Source organism: Neoarius graeffei, chromosome 25 (genome assembly GCF_027579695.1).
Source record: "Neoarius graeffei isolate fNeoGra1 chromosome 25, fNeoGra1.pri, whole genome shotgun sequence".
In the NCBI taxonomy this organism is placed as follows: Eukaryota; Metazoa; Chordata; class Actinopteri; order Siluriformes; family Ariidae; genus Neoarius; species Neoarius graeffei.
Genome location: NC_083593.1, coordinates 59,044,623 through 59,061,960, shown reverse-complemented (window position 1 = coordinate 59,061,960; position 17,338 = coordinate 59,044,623). Strand labels below are relative to the sequence as shown.

General features: G+C 47.3%; 2 protein-coding genes across 3 annotated transcripts in view; one reads left to right on the top strand and one right to left on the bottom strand.

Annotated features, from left to right (window-relative positions):
* The window catches only part of tjp2a (tight junction protein 2a (zona occludens 2)), a 55,053-nt gene extending 40,262 nt beyond the window's left edge, over nucleotides 1-14,791 (top strand). For both annotated transcript variants that reach the window (XM_060909134.1, XM_060909132.1), the window contains exons 10-23: nucleotides 6,913-7,015; nucleotides 7,311-7,461; nucleotides 8,156-8,264; nucleotides 8,361-8,580; nucleotides 8,670-8,854; nucleotides 8,961-9,056; nucleotides 9,139-9,218; nucleotides 9,470-9,680; nucleotides 10,170-10,270; nucleotides 10,351-10,566; nucleotides 12,048-12,143; nucleotides 13,406-13,657; nucleotides 13,983-14,041; nucleotides 14,120-14,791. In XM_060909134.1, coding sequence (XP_060765117.1) covers nucleotides 6,913-7,015; nucleotides 7,311-7,461; nucleotides 8,156-8,264; nucleotides 8,361-8,580; nucleotides 8,670-8,854; nucleotides 8,961-9,056; nucleotides 9,139-9,218; nucleotides 9,470-9,680; nucleotides 10,170-10,270; nucleotides 10,351-10,566; nucleotides 12,048-12,143; nucleotides 13,406-13,657; nucleotides 13,983-14,041; nucleotides 14,120-14,222 — 1,982 coding nt within the window. In that variant the 3' untranslated portion in view covers nucleotides 14,223-14,791. The remainder of the gene's footprint in view (nucleotides 1-6,912; nucleotides 7,016-7,310; nucleotides 7,462-8,155; nucleotides 8,265-8,360; nucleotides 8,581-8,669; nucleotides 8,855-8,960; nucleotides 9,057-9,138; nucleotides 9,219-9,469; nucleotides 9,681-10,169; nucleotides 10,271-10,350; nucleotides 10,567-12,047; nucleotides 12,144-13,405; nucleotides 13,658-13,982; nucleotides 14,042-14,119) is intronic.
* A 1,943-nt stretch (nucleotides 14,792-16,734) lies between these two features.
* Nucleotides 16,735-17,338, bottom strand: part of apba1b (amyloid beta (A4) precursor protein-binding, family A, member 1b) — a 24,015-nt gene continuing 23,411 nt past the window's right edge. The window contains exon 11 of the mRNA XM_060908622.1: nucleotides 16,735-17,149. Within this exon, the coding sequence (XP_060764605.1) occupies nucleotides 17,078-17,149 (72 nt within the window). The 3' untranslated portion in view covers nucleotides 16,735-17,077. The remainder of the gene's footprint in view (nucleotides 17,150-17,338) is intronic.

Sequence of the window (17,338 nt, the reverse complement as noted above, 5' to 3'; positions counted from 1 at the left end):
TCGGGCGGATACCGCCGTCCTTCGGAACCAGAAAATACCTGGAGTAGAACCCACCTTGCTGTCTCTGCCTGTCGACGGGAGAGACTGCTCCTTTCTCCAGGAGGGTGGCGATTTCCTGCCGGAGGACGAGGGACTTCCCCGGATGGCTCACGGTGGTGTGTTTGACCCCATGAAACGTGGTGGACGGCGGCAGAACTGGATGCGGTAACCCTCGGTGAGGGTCACCAGCACCCAGGGGTCAACGCTGTCCAGCTTTGGAGCTGTTCGCTTGGAAAAGCGGCCGACCGCCGGCGCGCTGATGTCAGCGCCGTCCAGAGCGCCCCCGTCAGTCACCATGGGGGCGACGAGGAGCGGACTGGGTGTAGGGGGCGGCACCGCGGGTCCGGGAGGTGGTGGGGCGACGAAAGTCATCAACCCGTCTGGTCTCCTGGCGGGTGCGTGGCCGAGACAGAGTCGGTGTGGGCCCCCTGAAGGACTGGGCAGCATTGCCATGGTGGTGGGCCTGGCGGGGCCCAGCGAACTGCTGTTATGCCTAGATGACCTGGGCACTCCGATCCAGGGCTTGCTGAGTGGCTTCGCCAAACAGCTCCCCGGGGACAACAGGGAGAGAGTGCAGCACACGCCGGTCGGGCTCGGCCAGAGGGGACTGTGCCCGCCATATCTGCTGGCGGCCGAGGGTGAGATACGACATCAGCCGGCCCAGTTCCCGCGACGAGTAGGCAAAGGCCTGGAGCCGCGTCACACAGCTCCCGTGATGCCGCGCTCGTCCCCTCCAGCGTCTGGGGGTCCATGACACCTGGCTGGCAGAAGGGAACTTAAATAGGGCGAGAACGCCCCAAGTAAGTAGCCCAAAATAAACTATCAGGCGGAAATAAAAAATAAACGACCGGGCGAACACACCCGTGGTCGGGAATATTAACAAGGATGGCGCCGTGCGCTACAGAACTGATAAACAGCGGCGAGAAACACCGCTTTAATTTAAATAAATGAAAACCGCCTCTCAATGTTGGGCATCTGCTGGAGGCCGTAGGTAGGGGCGTCCTGCATTGCCACCAGGGCCCTGCAGTCACTAGGGAGGTGGGGAGGCCTCTAGGGTCCGCCCAACACCTCTGTAACTCCTCGATGTATGAGGCCGAGGGCGGAACAGACAACGAGGAAGGCTATGCGGAACCTCTGAAGAAAGCGCTCTGATGCTGGGCCACCGGGGCGTGTCCAACCCCAGACGGGCCAATGCAGCCCTCAGCTTTGGCTGGATGGATGAGCATCCGCCTTCCGACGCTGCCACGGTGCCATGGCTGGTGGCCTGGGAACCGGCCGGAGAGGTGGAGTCGTGACCATCGGACCCACCGCAGTCAAAGCTCTCCGAAGCCCGGATCGACAGTTCATCCAGGCTGCGTGCATCAACGGCCGGTGACAGAAGCGGTGGTGATGGTGAACATTCGGGCTGCCAGGCAGAAGGGGTGGCTGCGGGAACACTGCCCCCTGTGGCGGAGGCTGAAGATTCGCCAGCAGGGCCTTCATCTCCTCCAGCTCGGTGGACATCACCTCCACCTTCTGAGCCAAATCGCCCGAGCGCTTCTTTTCGCCTTAGAAGCGGAGACGTGTGGGGGAGCCCACGGCGCTTGCTGGGCCCCGCTGCTGCAGCCGACACCGTGTCCTGTCCCCCCGAGGCCCGGGGGATGTCAGACGGAGGATCCAGCCGAGCCAGCCTGGCGGTCCGCGCAGCCACGCTCAGGCACATGCAGTCTGCGCAGGCCATGTCCGTCAGCCCCTGCCGCAGGTGATCAATACCCAGGCATGAGGGGCACTCGCGGTGGCCGTCCTCCGGTTCGAGGGGGACCCGGCAGTTGGCGCAGCGAGAGAATAGGTCCATGACGCCTGGCTGGCAGAAGGGAACTTAAATAGGGCGAGAACACCCCAAGTAAGTAGCCCAAAATAAACAATCAGGCGGTAATGAAAAACGACCGGGCGAACACACCCGTGGTCGGGAATATTAACAAGGATAGGCGCCGTGCGCCACAGCACTGATAAGCAGCGGCGAGAAACACCGTTTTAATTTAGATGAATGAAAACCGCTTACCTGGGCGACAACAAGCCAGCCTCCAGCGGCGAGGACACCGCCCCGGAGGGCTAGTCAGCTAACTCCACCGAGCGAGAACGCTCAGCTTAACGGAGTAACAATACGAATACAACACACAAGACCGCCGGCCTGTGAGCAGGCCGGAGACAAGGCTACACAAAATAAGGCGGTTAATAATAATAACAAGGATAGGCGCAGTGCGCCACAGAACTGATAAACAGCGGCGAGAAACACCGCTTTAAATTAAATGAATGAAAACCGCTTACCTGAATGAAGACAAGCCGGCCTCCAGCGGTGAGGACGCCGCCCCGGAGGACTAATCAGCTAACTCCACCGAGCGAGAGCGCTCAGCTTAACGGAGTAATGAATCAATACGACAAGAGAAAAGAGTTGGTGGACTTAGTGCAGTTTCTTGGAGGATGCATAAGCACAGCCCCAACCCTACGGGTAACGAAACTACCACAGCGCTTTGTCCAAATTCCAACTCGCAACCTGCAAACGCGAGAAGATGTAAGAGGTCACTTCCTGGGTTTACCGGTCCTTTATGTCGGGGTCACGGGGTGACGTCACCCAGGTCACACGTGACTTTGTTGTTACTATTACTCGACCTGCACGTTCGTGTGATGGATATCCATGTGCTGAAAGCACCGCCTCTGGCGGTCAGGAGAAACGAAATAGAACCAACTATTTCTCTGGTATAATCTGTTCTAACGAAGGTAACACCAAGTCACTGTTTTCACTGCTCAAGAACTTCAGCCAACCCCCAGACTCCCTACCACCTCACCTGTATTCACCTGCTTTCTGTAACTCCCTCATGTTGTTATTTGCTGAAAAAATCCAAACAATTCACCAGCATCTCTGTTCACAATCCACCCCCATCAGTTTACCTGAACTTCCTCCACCCTCTCACTCCTTCTCCTCCTTCCAGCTTCCCACCGCCTCAGAAATCTCAGATCTCATCCGTAAGTCTAAGCCATCCACATGTCAGCTGGACCCCCTCCCTACTGTTCTTGTTAAAGCCTGCCTTCCTTCTCTGGTTCCTCTCATCTCTGCCATCATCCATTCCTCTCTTTCCACTGGAACTGTTCCTACATCCTTTAAGACTGCGGCAATAACACCAATATTGAAAAAACCCGGTGCAGATCCTACCAACTTCAATAACCTACACCCTATCTCTAATCTACCCTTCATTTCCAAAATTCTTGAAAAAACAGTAGCTAATCAACTCCACTTCCATCTTTCTCACAACAACCTGTATGAACAGTTTCAGTCTGGTTTCCGTCCCCTCCATAGCACAGAAACAGCTCTAATCAAAATCACCAATGATCTCCTCATGGCAGCTGATTCTGGTTTACTCACCATCCTCATCCTCCTTGACCTGAGTGCAGCCTTCGATACCATTTGTCACTTCACCCTCTTCAATAGATTAGCATCCATTGGTATCACTCACACCCCCCCCCCTTGACTGGTTTAAATCTTCTCTCTCCTGCCGCACTCAGTTCATTCAGCTTAAATCTTTCACATCCCACCCTTCCCCTGTCACTTCAGGTGTGCCCCAGGGCTCTGTCCTGGGACCCCTCCTTTTCATCATTTATCTCCTTCCCCTTGGCAACATCTTCCGTAAATAGAATATCAGTTTCCACTGCTATGCAGATGACACCCAGCTCTATCTCTTCAGTAAACCCACTTCCAACCTCCCACCCTCCTCCCTTACTGACTGCCTAGCAGAAATAAAAACCTGGTTCTCCTCCAACTTCCTCAAACTAAACAGTGACAAAACTGAGGTTCTCCTTATTGGCACCAAATCGTCACTATCCAAAATTGACAGTTTCTCTCTTTATATTGACAATTGTTCCGTCTCCCCCTCCCCATAGGTTAAGAGTCTGGGTGTCATCCTCGACAGCTCTCTTTCCTTCCAATCCCACATTAATGACATTACCCAGTCTGCGTATTTCCATTTATGCAATATCAACCGTCTCCGCCCCTCCCTTACTCCCCATGCCACTGCTATTCTTGTCCACAGCCTCGTCACTTCTCATCTGGATTACTGCAACTTCCTCCTCTCTGGTCTCCCTCACAAATCTGTCCGTAAGATCCAACTGGTCCAGAATTCAGCTGCCCGCATCATCACCAGAACCCCCTCCATCCACCACATCACGCCCATCCTGCAGCAGCTCCACTGGCTCCCAGTCAAGTTTCGAATTGAATTCAAAACCCTTCTGTTAACTTTCAAGGCCATCCACAACCTCGCTCCCCCATATCTGTCCGATCTCCTCCATGTTGCCACTCCCTCTCGTTCCCTCAGATCTTCTTCTTCCATCCACTTGACTGTCCCCTTCACCCGTCTCGCCACCATGGGGAGCAGAGCTTTCAGCCGCTCTGCTCCCCGGCTTTGGAACTCATTACCTCCCGAACTTAGAAATATCAACTCCCTTCCACATTTCAAATCCTCACTCAAAACACACCTGTTCAAACTTGCTTTTCAACTTTAATCACTGCACTGTCTCATTTTTAATTTGAATTGTAACTTGTTTTAATGTTTTTTTTTTTTCTTTTTGTAATTTTAATGTGTATTTTATGGTTTGTCTTTCATTTTTGTATGGTGTCCTTGGGTGCTAGAAAGGCGCCTTTAAATAAAATGTATTATTATTATGTGACATGATGAGAATGAAACGCAGTTACCCAGGTCGTGGCGTGTGCAGCTTGAATAAGTAAATTTAAAAAAAGTCGAGCAGTCCAGCAGTCTGACTGCATCCGGGTAGAAGCTGTTTTTCAGTCTTGATGTTTTTGCCCGGATGCAGCGCAGCCTCCTTCCAGAGGGCAGGGGAGTGAAAAGTTAGTGTGCAGGGTGGGTGGGGTCACGGAGGATGCAGGTGGCTCTTTCTTTACATCTGGTGGTGTAGATGTCACTGATGGGTGGTAAGCTGCACCCGATGGTCCTCTGTGCAGATTTGACCACCCTCTGCAGCGCCGCCTCCTCAGCCACAATGCAGCCAGCATACCACACCGTGAGGCAGGAGGTCAGAATGCTCTCCACAACACAGCTGTAAAAGGACCTGAGGACATCAGCCCCCAGCCCTGCCCTCTTCAGTTTCCTCAGGAAGTAGAGGCGCTGCTGGGCTTTATGACGGCCGTGGTGTTGGTGCGCCAGGTGAGCGTGTTGGTCAGGTGTACTCTGAGGTACCTGACGTAGGGAACCATCTCCACAGCTTCTTCATCAATGTAGGGTGGGGGAGTGCCAGCCCTATGGAAATCCACAACCATCTCCTTGGTCTTCTGAATGTTGAGGTTGTTGTCCCCACACCACCTTATCAGGTCCTCCATCCTGTACGATGACTTGTTCCCGTTGGTGATGAGTCCAACAACTACTGTGTCGTCAGCGAACTTCACCACGAGATTGTTCTCATAGTGAGCCCTGCAGTCGAAGGTCATCAGTGTGTACAGCAGAGAGCTGAGCAGACAGCCCTGGGGGGAGCCGTGTTGGTGGAGAAAGTGTTGTTGTTAATCCTGACATGATGTGGCCTGCAGGTAAGGAAATCCAGGACCCAATTACACAGGGATGGAGGTTCCCACTGCTGCCAGTTTCTACAGGATGATGGTATTAAACGCAGAACTAAAGTCCAGAAACAGCAGCCTCATGTAGGAGTCCTTGTACTCCAGGTGAGAGAGGGCCTGGTGGGTCACAGCAGAGATGGCATCAACTGTGGACCGGTTCTGCCTGTAAGCATACTGGTGTGAGTCCTCTGCCACGTCGATGGTCTGTTTCAAGCGCCTCATCACTAGCCTCTCGAAGCACTTCATGGTGACAGGGATGAGTGCAACGGGGCAGTCATTGAGGCATGATGCTACGGAGGTCTTCAGCACAGGGATGATCGTGGCTGTCTTGAGGCATGATCGGACTCTGGCCTGAGTCAGCGAGATGTTGAATATGTCCGTCAGAACCTCAAACAGCTGGTGAGTGCAGTCCCTCGGAACCCTGCCTGGGATCCCATTAGGGCCTGGGGCTTTTCGGAGATTGACCCCCTGCAGTGTTTTCCTCACCTCTGCTGCTGTTATGCTGATGACTGGGGGCTCATCGGGGGAGGGGGGGAGCCAGGAGGGAGTGGTGGTGTTGGAGGCCTCAAAGCGAGCACTAACCTTTGTTGACCTAGATGTAGAGTCCCCCTCCTCTCTTTTCCAGAGAGCTGCCGGTCCCTGTCCGAGCAGAATAGTAGCCGCCCATTAAGCTCGAAGACGGAGTCCAGCATGTTGTTATTAAGCCACATCTCTGTCAGAACAAAGACACTGTAGCTCTGCATCTCCTGTCGGCACAGTCTCAGTCGTAGCAGATCCATTTTATCATCCAAAGCCCGGACGTTGGATAAAAAGAGCGATGGGAATGGCTGGCCTGCTAGCATTAGCTCTTAGCCTGGTTAGCAGGCCAGCCCACTTGCCCCTCTTCTGCTTCCGCACACACCGCCTCCTGTTAACTCCAAACCAGCTCCAGAGGCTGTTGCATGCCGTTGTTCGTAAAATCCAAAGCCTACCGGGCATTGCTTTGAGCTCCGGAGAAAAAGGAGCATAGAGACCGCTGTTTAGCTCCTTTAGCTGTGCTAAGCTGCACTTATTTGCCGTTGTACTGGCAGTAGTAGTGCTAACTTTACCACCGAGAGCTAGAGAAGCCGCTGCACTGCTGCGCGCTGCCATCTGTTGCCATGATGATCAGTTCATGGAAGCTCAGCCGCTTTCTTATTTGAAATGTTAGTCTTTCTTAACAGAGTCACAGTTTGGACTTGTAAAAGTCTCAGGAGAAAATTGATAGATTAATGATGTGTGAATTATTGTATTAACAGCTCCTGTGACCACGCCCGCACCTAAAATCAGCGTTCCACCAAAAACTAAAGCTCTTCCGAAGGTTCCCCTGAAACCGAGTGCAGAAGATCTGGAGATCTACGGGTGTGTATGGGTTCATCACGAACAGATGTGTTAGTCTGTCTATCATTATATTGAAAAATGTTACATAAATAAATGTCTTGTCACAAAATATTGGTATTTACACTTTTTATAATCCATTTTTGTGTAGCATACACGCCCCTGTGAATGAGCGGTTACTATGGAAATGATAACATATCAGAACGAGAGCGTTAGTATAAACCTGCACTGCTGTCAGAGCTGCTGTTCTAGAGAATTAATCAACACTCTTCTGACCAGAGTCCAGAACTCAACAGCGCTGTGTGTGTGTGTTGCTCAGGCCGAGCACGGTGATGGTGCGTTTTCAGAAGGGTGACAGTGTGGGTCTGAGGCTGGCAGGAGGAAACGATGTGGGGATTTTCATAGCCAGTGTTCAGGATGACAGTCCAGCGGAGGTGGAGGGACTGCGGCCTGGAGACCAGATCATGAAGGTACAAAACATCTCCAACATGCAGGACACGGCAGCTTCACTGCGGATTTATCAGCCCAGTTTACTGCAAACAAACAATAAAAAATAATTAATCCGATGATAAACCAGCTCAGTCCTAAATTTACATTTAAGATTTTAAATGTAGAAGATGGCAGTGTGTTTAGATAGATTGTGAAATTTGAAAGATTTTATAAAAATGATTTTATGCTCATTTTCATTCTAAAGGGAAGAGAGGCAGTATCAGCGAAGCTCTCAGGAGTTCTGTTTGTTTTTCTCTTTTCGACTGGAATCTATTGTGGAGGAAAATCCTGACTCTCAATTTTAAATTAAATCCTACATTTATCAACTTCAGTTCTGTTTAATCCCGCCGGTGAAACCTGGTCTTAAAATGGAAAAGTCGGAGTCTTAAACCCCGCTTTCTAAATCATCTCATTCGGAGTTACAGTATATTTATCTGCAGTTTTTGTAACTGCCCCTCCTGGTGTTTTACAATTCAGTTAAATTTTATTTGTATGCAGCTTTTAACGATAGAAGTTGTCACAAAGCAGCTTTACAGAAAAATATAAAATAGAAATGCCAGATATAAATTTTAAACGTGTGAATTAATAACTTTATTCCATTTGTAAGTTAACAGTAGAGAAATGTTAGCGGATGAGTTAATTTGTTTTGGGGGGTTTTCTGCCCCCCCCCCGTAGGTGAATAATGTGGATTTCCGTGGCATGGTGCGGGAGGACGCAGTGCTCTACCTGCTCGAAATTCCTAAAGGAGACGACGTTACCATCCTGGCTCAGAGCAAACCAGATGGTACTGACAAAATATATTCTTGAATGTTTAATGATTTATTATCTGTTAATAATGTGGATTTTTAAGTGGGTGTGGTCATGTGACTGATGGTTGCAGTGTATAAGGACATTGTGGCGTCAGGTCGAGGAGACAACTTCTACATAAGGACTCATTTTGAATATGAGAAAGACACTCCTCAGGGTCTGTCCTTCAGCAGAGGAGACGTTTTTAAAGTGGTGGACACGCTGTATGACGGAAAACTGGGCAGCTGGCTCGTCATCCGCACCGACCAAGACAACCAGCTGCAGGAGAGAGGCGTCATCCCCAGCAAGAGCAGGTGTGTGTGTGTTTCAGAAACTCACATGTTGGTGTTGTCAGCATGTTCTATGATGTCATGATGGCCTTTGATCTGACTGACGCCTACAGAGCTGAGCAGATGGCCAACGTTCAGAACACCCAGAAAGGAGCAGCCAATGGCAGAGGAGATTTCTGGAGACTCCGAGGTCAAAGGGCAGCAAAGAAGAAGGACCTGCGTAAGAGCAGAGAGGATCTCACAGTCAACCCCGTCATCACCCGCTTCCCCGCCTATGAGAGGGTGGTTCTGAGAGAGGGTATGCCCACCACGTCTTCATCACACCTACACCACCCATAGCATCTTCTCTCTGTACTGTATCACATGCATTTACTCAGTGATTCAGGCTCTTCTCGTACCTGCAGCTGGGTTCCGGAGGCCTGTGGTTCTGTTCGGCCCAATTGCTGATGTAGCAAGTGAGAAACTCGCCAATGACCTCCCCGAAGATTTCATCATCGCAAGTGAGTGTAAAATGACCTGAGATGAGCTCCTGAGCTGTGTCTGTGGGGTACTGAGCGTGTGTGTGTGTGTGTGTGTGTTCAGAGAGGGAACCTAAAGATGCAGGAACAGAGAAGTCCTCAGGTGTGGTGAGACTGAACACTGTGCAGCAGATCATCGAACAGGTAAACTCCGCCCTTCAAGCGCCATCATTGGATTTCCACCCTCAAAACCACACCTTAAAGAGACTGAACTCCAAACTCCACCCTCAAATTCTGTTAGAGTGTTAAAATTATTAATAATAAATTAATTGTAAAGTGTTGGATATAATTTGCATATTAATGAGGCTGTAATTTTATCCTGAGACTCCGTGAACGTTATTTTCACACCTGAGAACTCAACAGCACTTGGTCTCTCTTCCAACCCCCCCCCCAAGGATAAACACGCTCTGCTGGACGTCACCCCGAAGGCGGTGGACACTCTGAACTACACCCAGTGGTACCCCATTGTGGTGTTCATGAACCCGGACAGTAAGCAGGGTGTGAAGACGATGAGGAACCGCCTGATACCGGGTTCTAATCGCAGTTCACGCAAACTGTACGAGCAGGCGGTCAAATTGAAGAAGACCTGTTCTCACCTTTTCACCGGTCAGTGTGGAGACAGAACATTGCTCTGACATCATCATCATCATCACACACCACATCTGTTTTTATATACAGTATATGAAGCATTTCTGTTTTTTTAAAAGGTGCAGTATGCAGTAGTCGATTAGCAGAGGGCTGTGACCTTTTCTGTTTTAGCTTTACACCTGAGCTCTGGGAATCGTCTTTAGGAATTTATTCGCAGGTGATGCAGGTCAAGTCCTGAGCAATAGTTGTTCTACTGTGTTCTGAACCACATCAGGAAGGATTTAGGTGGGACAGACTTCCTTTACATGTCGCTCCATCAGTATTGTAGATCCAGTGATAAACTAAAACAGTACGGTTTCATCACAGATGTTTCTTTGCTGATGGCCTCCGGTGGAGTGCATGAGAAACTGATGTGCCTTTTCATGTTTTGTATGAACATTAACGTGGTGTCACACACACACACACACACAGCCATCCTCACACCTTCAATCACGTTTTCCTTCATAGCGACGGTGGATCTGAACTCGGCTCATGATGCCTGGTACGGGAGTCTGAAGGACACGATTCAGGAGGAGCAGAACAGAGCGGTGTGGGTCTGTGAGAGTAAAGTAAGGAGCGTGTTTAAACTAACGGTGATGATCTGTGCTGTTTGGAGGTTTATTCTAACGCTCGCCTCTGTGTTGTTCAGCTGGACGGAGCTGAGGAGGATCTGGACCTTCAGGAAGACCGCATGTCTTACCTGTCGGCCATGAGCGCAGATTACCTGAGCATGGACAGCCGTCTTACTGGTGACTATGATGACACAGCAGATGAGGGCGGAGCCTATACAGATAACGAGCTGGACGAGGTGACTGACGAGGTGCCGGTATCGGGGACGAGCCGCTCCTCAGAGCCCGTGGATGAGGTACGAGTCCATCGTTAGCCTGTGTGCTGCCACTCTGACTGATCACCTCAGCGCTGCAGTTCCACTTCGACATGGACTGTGTGTTAATATACAGCTACAGAATTATTTGGCACCCTTCAAAAGAATGTGTTAAAATTGCTTTTTTTTTTTTACTTTCTTCCAATTATGCATTAGTTAAAATAAAAAAACTGCATAAATTATTGCAAATCAACACAAGTAGTATGTGCAAACTGTTTTAAGAGTTGCAGGAATCACTGGAGTTTGTAAACTCTCGGTTCTGTCAGATTCGACCAAAATTCACATTTTGGTTTTAAACATATTCTCTTCAGGGAGGGGTTTGGGTTGGTGATAATTTTGCAGAAAGATATTCACAGTTTATAATACTTTAAAAATCAGAACTAAGCAGGCTGACATTTTTACATCATTATGCTTAAAATATCACGTGCTTGTGTTTATCCCATTTCTCTTTATTTTATGAAAGGTAGCACAGCAATCACAACACGATCTGTGTCTCATAGCGATGTTTGTCATCAGGTGTGGCACTAGTACATAAAAAAACTTTTAAAGCTGCAGTAGGCAGTGTTTAATTCAGGACACAAGTTCCTCCTCATGGTCCTCCAGCTTAAATAAAATAAAAAATAACATGAGAAACCACGCATGAGCGCCACCAACATTCAGCCAATCAGGACGATGAGGTGTTTGCACTCACCTGTCAATCATGTTACCAGTCTGGGTTTTTTAAAGTCAGAGTTGGTGTTAAATATGCGAGGTGTTATTGCATCATTAAATTTAAGAACCAGTCAGGATCAAATGTGCAAATAATTTTAGTTATTTGTGGTGTGTGGAAGTCACGAGGGGACTGAAGCACAGAACAGGCTGCTTTCTCTGACTAATTAAAAGCAGATTCAGCCGCTGCTCTTTCAGCAGCTTGGAGGGGTCGGTCTCTCTCTCTCACACACACACTCTCTCTCACACACACACACACCAGTTAGATGCGGGTGTGATCGTTCACCTTACCCGACCTCGCTCTCCATTCCCAACCCGGCGCTTGGCCACACCCCCGCCGCCACATGGTGTTTGTAGTCTTTGGGGTGTTTCTGCAATGAAGCTGCTTTTGTGTCTTTTTCTGTTGTCTATAGAAATTACTTTTTTAAACACGTTTGCGTTGAATCTTGTTTGTGTGCTGGTGGATAAACGTGCTGAGATTCAACTTTCATGACGTAATTTCATGTTGCTTTGCTTTTTATGCTGATAGTAGCAGACTGGTAACGTTGTTTTACTAAATGTACATCTGTATCTGAAAAGTTCAGCTGTAATATTAACCAAAAACTTCACATTCGACACCTTTAACTCCGTAAAACCTCCCAGGAGAAATGAGAATGAGGTCTTGTGTGAATTTATAGTAAAAACTGCTTATCTGCGCACACATTTTGTTTGAAACCATCCTCTGATCTGACACCTTTGCCCCTCCCTTCCTGCAGAGACCCGCCCCTGTGCCGCGCATGAAACGAGCTGGTAGTAAAGAAGTGCTACGAGACCCCAGTCCCCCGCCCTCCTTCATCCCAGAGCCCCCAAAGGTAAAACCCATCTCCTGCTTTCTGCTCTATAGACACTGGGTCTTGCTCTAGTGTGAACTGTAAACCCAGACCACACCTGCTCTTACTCTCCATCTCAGGGGCTCTGATCTCACACACACAGACATCCAGTGAGTCTTCACTAAAACTCTGCACTGGAATTTCCTGAATAATGCAGTTGGTACTTTGATGATGTGATGCTGTATTGACACAAAAGTATATGCCCCCTGACCATCACACTCTGATGTGGTTCTTCCTCAAACTCTTCCCACAAAGTTTGAAGGTCACAGTTGTGTAGAACGTCTCTGCATTCTGGAGCTTTACAGTTTCCCTTCACTGGAACTGAGAGTCCAAACCTGCTCCAGTATGACGATGCTCCTGTGTACACACAGTGAGCTCCATTAAGACGTGGTGTGTGAAGGTTGGAGTGAGGAACTCGAGTGTCCTGCACAGAGCCTTGATTGAACTGAACCCCACTGAACACCTTTGGGATGAACTGGAGCCTCAGCATCAGGGTCTGATCTCACTAATGAACACACATCCCCACAACCACACTCCAAAATCTAGAGGAGAGCCTTCCCAGGAGAGAAGAGAAGAGTGGCGCTCATTATAACAGTCAAGGGGAATAAATCTGGAACGAGACCTTCAACAGGGACATATGGGTGTGATGGTCAGGGGTACACATACTTTTGGCTATATAGTGTAATTATACACTTTCTTTGTTCCATTCAGCTGTTTTCTTGCTGATGCCTTTGATCGGAGGCTGAATGACAGACAGATGGTTGTTTTGAGTGAGTCTCGTGCCCTGTGAGGGACACCGCTGTGTTCTGCTCCATGTGCTCAGTGTCTGCAGTGATGTGAAGCCGTTCATCTTCACTGCGTGTCTGAGGAGATTAAATCTCAATTATTGTTGCACGATGATCACCTAAAGAGGGCGGATCAGCGTGGGGATAAAATAAATTAATTAAAACAACCTGAAACGTTAAAGCCAATGTAGATTTTGGGTCCAGTGGAGCTCCTGCTAATGTTCACACTGTCTGTGGCACTGTAACACACACGATTATTCATTATATGCTCATTAATATTCACTTACAGCTACATTTACCTCATTTGACTGATACTTTTATCCAAAGTAACATAAAAATGAGACGCACCTGCACTCCTTACGGTGTACCTGTGAGTGGAACAGCTAAGACAGATGTGAACGGTTGGGTGTGGCGTTCTCATCCCAGCGCTCTGAGCTCTGTGTTTATTGTCTGTGTCAGGCTCGATCTCAGAGGAACCACAGCGACTCCGGCAGCACGGGGGGCAGTGACGTCAGCACCAAGCCGCTGCCCCCTCCCGTCGCCCTCAAACCCAGCTTCCTGGCTCGAGGCACCGCGACTCAGGAACCTGCCTCAGACACCGAGGATCCAGCAAGTCGCTCGTTTCTGGGGAAAGTGAAGGCCTTTGAGCACATGGACAATCTCGCCCGAGCGCAGAGGATGCTGGAACTGCAGGAGGCTGAGCATGCCCGGGTGTGTGTGTGTGTCTGTCTCTCTCTCACTCACACACACACACACACACACACACACACCGCCTTGCCTCTGTGCATCAGTCTCAGTGAATCAGCACAATCCTACATTTGACTGTTTTACACTGAAGCAGCTCTAAATTATTTAATTGCAGGTTGTGTTTTAAATTTTGTTCAACAGATCAGTGATCACAGCAGCAGCCTCCTCCTCCTCCGCTTCCTCTCAGGAGGAGACTCGCAATTCTACATCAGCCTCCTCAGAATCATTTGTGTGAAAAGAAAATTCATGGTGAATTTCAGTCTTTTGAACCTTTTCTCTCTCTGTGCAGTTGGAGATCTCTCAGAGACACCCGGACATTTACGCCGTCCCCGTTAAACCGAAGCCCGGGTGAGTTTCACTGTGCTCTGTTACTCTGATCTGGTGTGGGTGTTTTTTTGTTTTTCTAAACCCTGCTGGATTTTCTAGTTCCAGCTCCAACCCTATGTATCGCAGTGGATCTGCTGAGGACGCTGATCAATCTCATCGTGGATATTACAACCCTCAGAAGTACAATGACACTGAGCTGTAGAACTCCAGCAGCCCTCAGTGCTTCAGGATGGATCCTGGTTCTGCTTTTGGTTCTCAAACATTTTCACCTGTATAAAGGTTGGTCAGTCAGTACAACAGCTTTAAATAAACCTCAACTGTTATTCAGGTTAAATTAAGCAGCGTTACAGCAAAAAATCCTCCATTTTTTTTTTTTTTGATATTTGCACATTTTTATAAGAAACTCAGATCTGATTAATTTGTTTGATGTAGTGACTTGATTTGACAGTTTTGTTACTCATTTTATTCCTCTGCATTACAGTTTCTTATTCACTAAAAGCTCACAGGGAAATTAATGATGAATTTTAAGCCTGAGCTTCAAGATGGAAATGAGATTGAAATGTTCTACATTTATGTCCTTTATAACTTTCACACTCTTTTTAAGGAAGAGGTATCTTTTATTGTGTTAATGAATAAAATCACATACATTTGCATTTGGATATTCAATGTGTTAAAAAAAAAAAAGTCCATGTTATTTCTTTGTTTCTAATCAGCTTCCTGTAAGTGTCTCATCAATCTGTACCTTTCAGATATAATAAATAAATAAACAAATTTTACTCCTTCATGAATAACAGGGTTGTTTCAGTCACAACATTGGAGTCTAATAAAATCTCACCCATCCTGCAGTGCAGATCAGTTTGAAGGTCCACTGTTCAGATCATAAATAAATCTCTGGATTTTAGTCTTTGGCTGTTTACGTGTGTGTGTAGCGAGAGTAAATATCTAACAGAACTTAGTTTTCTGTTCTCAATTATTCCAGTGAGAGAGATGTTTTATAATCACCTCTAATAACAGACCTGAAACAAAATCACTTCAAATACTTAAAGAACTCTGATGAACAGAAAACTGAGGAGAAAACAGTGTACCGTTAAATTCCTGCTGCTCCACACCACAGTCTGGGTCAGCAACGGAAAGTTCTCAAAAGCAGCTGATTTACAGATCTAATCTCCAGTAAATTAGACACCACACCACACCACACACACACACACGCACAACTGGATCACAAAATACAAAAAAAACCTTGGATGGCTAATGGTAAAATTACTTCGTTCCAATGACATTTTGTTTAAATCAGTCAGTTCTGACCTGATTATCACACGCTGTATTTCACCTGTGGGCTGTAACATATAGTGCTGAAAGTTTGTGAACCCTTCAGAATTTTCTATACTTCTGCATAAATGTGATCAAAAGCATCATCAGATTTTAACACAAGTCCTAAAAGTAGATAAAGAACACAAACAAGACGAACATTATTATACTTGGTAATTTATTTATTGAGAAATTATCCATTGTTGCAGATCACTGAGTGGCAAAAGTATGTGAACCCCTAGCATTAACTGATAATTTGAAGGTAAAGTTAAAGTCAGATGTTTTTAATCAATGGTGGACAATCAGGTGAGAGTTCATCCTGTTTTATTTAAAGAAGAGAGATCTATCAAAGTCTGATCTTCACAGCATATGGTTGTAGAAGTGTATCAGGGCACAAACGAAGGAGACTCCTGAGGATCTCAGAAAAAGAGTTGTTGAAGCTCATCAGGCTGGAAAAGGCTCCAGAACCATCTGTAAAGGGTTTGGACTCCACCAATCCACAATCAGACAGATGGAGGAACCCCAGGATCACTGTTCCCCTCCTCGGGAGTGGACCAACAAACATCACTCCAAGAGCAAGGCATGTAAGAGGCCACGAGGTCACAGAGGAACCCAGAGTCGCTTCTAAACAACTAACAGCGCCTCTCACATTGGCTAATGTTCATGAGTCCACCATCAGGAGAACACAGACGGTGGAGAAACCAGAAAGCTACTGGAAAAATTCTGTGGACTGATGAGACCAAAACAGAACTTTTTGGTTTAAATGAGAAGTGTTCTGTTTGGAGAAAGAAAACACTGCATTCCAGCATAAGACTCTTATCCCATCTGTGAAACATGGTGGTGGTAGTATCACGGTTTGGGCTGTTTTGCTGCATCTGGGCCAGGACGGCTTGCCACCATCGATGGAATAATTCAGAATTCATTGTTCCAAAGAATTCTAAAGGAAAACCTCAGGACATCTGTTTGTGAACTGAACCTCAGAGAAAGTGGGTCATGCAGTGAGACAGCGACCTGAAACACACACGGTGTTCTACTGAAGATGGGTAAAGAAGAATAAAGTTAATGTTTCGGAATGAACAAGTCAAAGTCCTGACCTTAATTCAGTAGAAATGTTGTGTGAGCAGCTCATGTGAGGAAACGCACCACCATCCCAGAGCTGAAGCTGCTCTGTACAGGGGGACGGGATCAAACTCCTCCAGGACGATGTTCAGGATCTGCTCCACAGTTACAGCAAATGATCAGCTGTAGTTATTACTGCACAGGGAGCTCACAGCAGATACTGATAACAAGGGTGCACATACTTTTGCCACTCACTGAGCTGTAACACTGGATCATTTTCCTCAATAAATAAATTACTAAGTATAATAATTTTGTCCAGTTTGTGTTCTTTATCTACTTTTAGGACTTGTGTTAAAATCTGATGATGCTTTCCAACACATTTATGCAGAAATATAGAAAATTCTGAAGGGTTCACAAACTTTCAGGCACCGCTGTAGTTCTAATTCTGGTAGAGTTAGCAGCTAAGCTAATGCTAGCTGTTCATTGTTAACCAGATTAGCATGTCTGGGTGATGTCGCCTCTCTCCAGATTTACACGCATTATTAAGGCAGATTAAAATGTTCTGAGAGGAAACTGTTTTAGAGCCGGTGTGAGAGATTTTGTAAACAATCTGATCATCATGTGGAATGTAATGGAGTGTGTGAGGGTGAAGCTCCGTGACATTGGTGATCTTTACAGCATTAGCAGGGTTCAGATGTAGACTGGCTGCTCCTGAGCCGTCAGCAGGCGGTACATGGCAGCGGGCATGGTCTTCATGTGGATCTGAGAGGAAGAAGTGGGATTAATAGCAAGAGAAATGTCAAAAAAAAAAAAAAAATGTCCAGCAGCCTGTCAGAGCACCAGTGGGTCAATAAAATTTATAAATAATTAATTTATTTTATAAAACCCTGAATGATACGTCACTGACGACACACATCATCTACAAAAGTGAAGTGGAAGACTTTAAGAGCA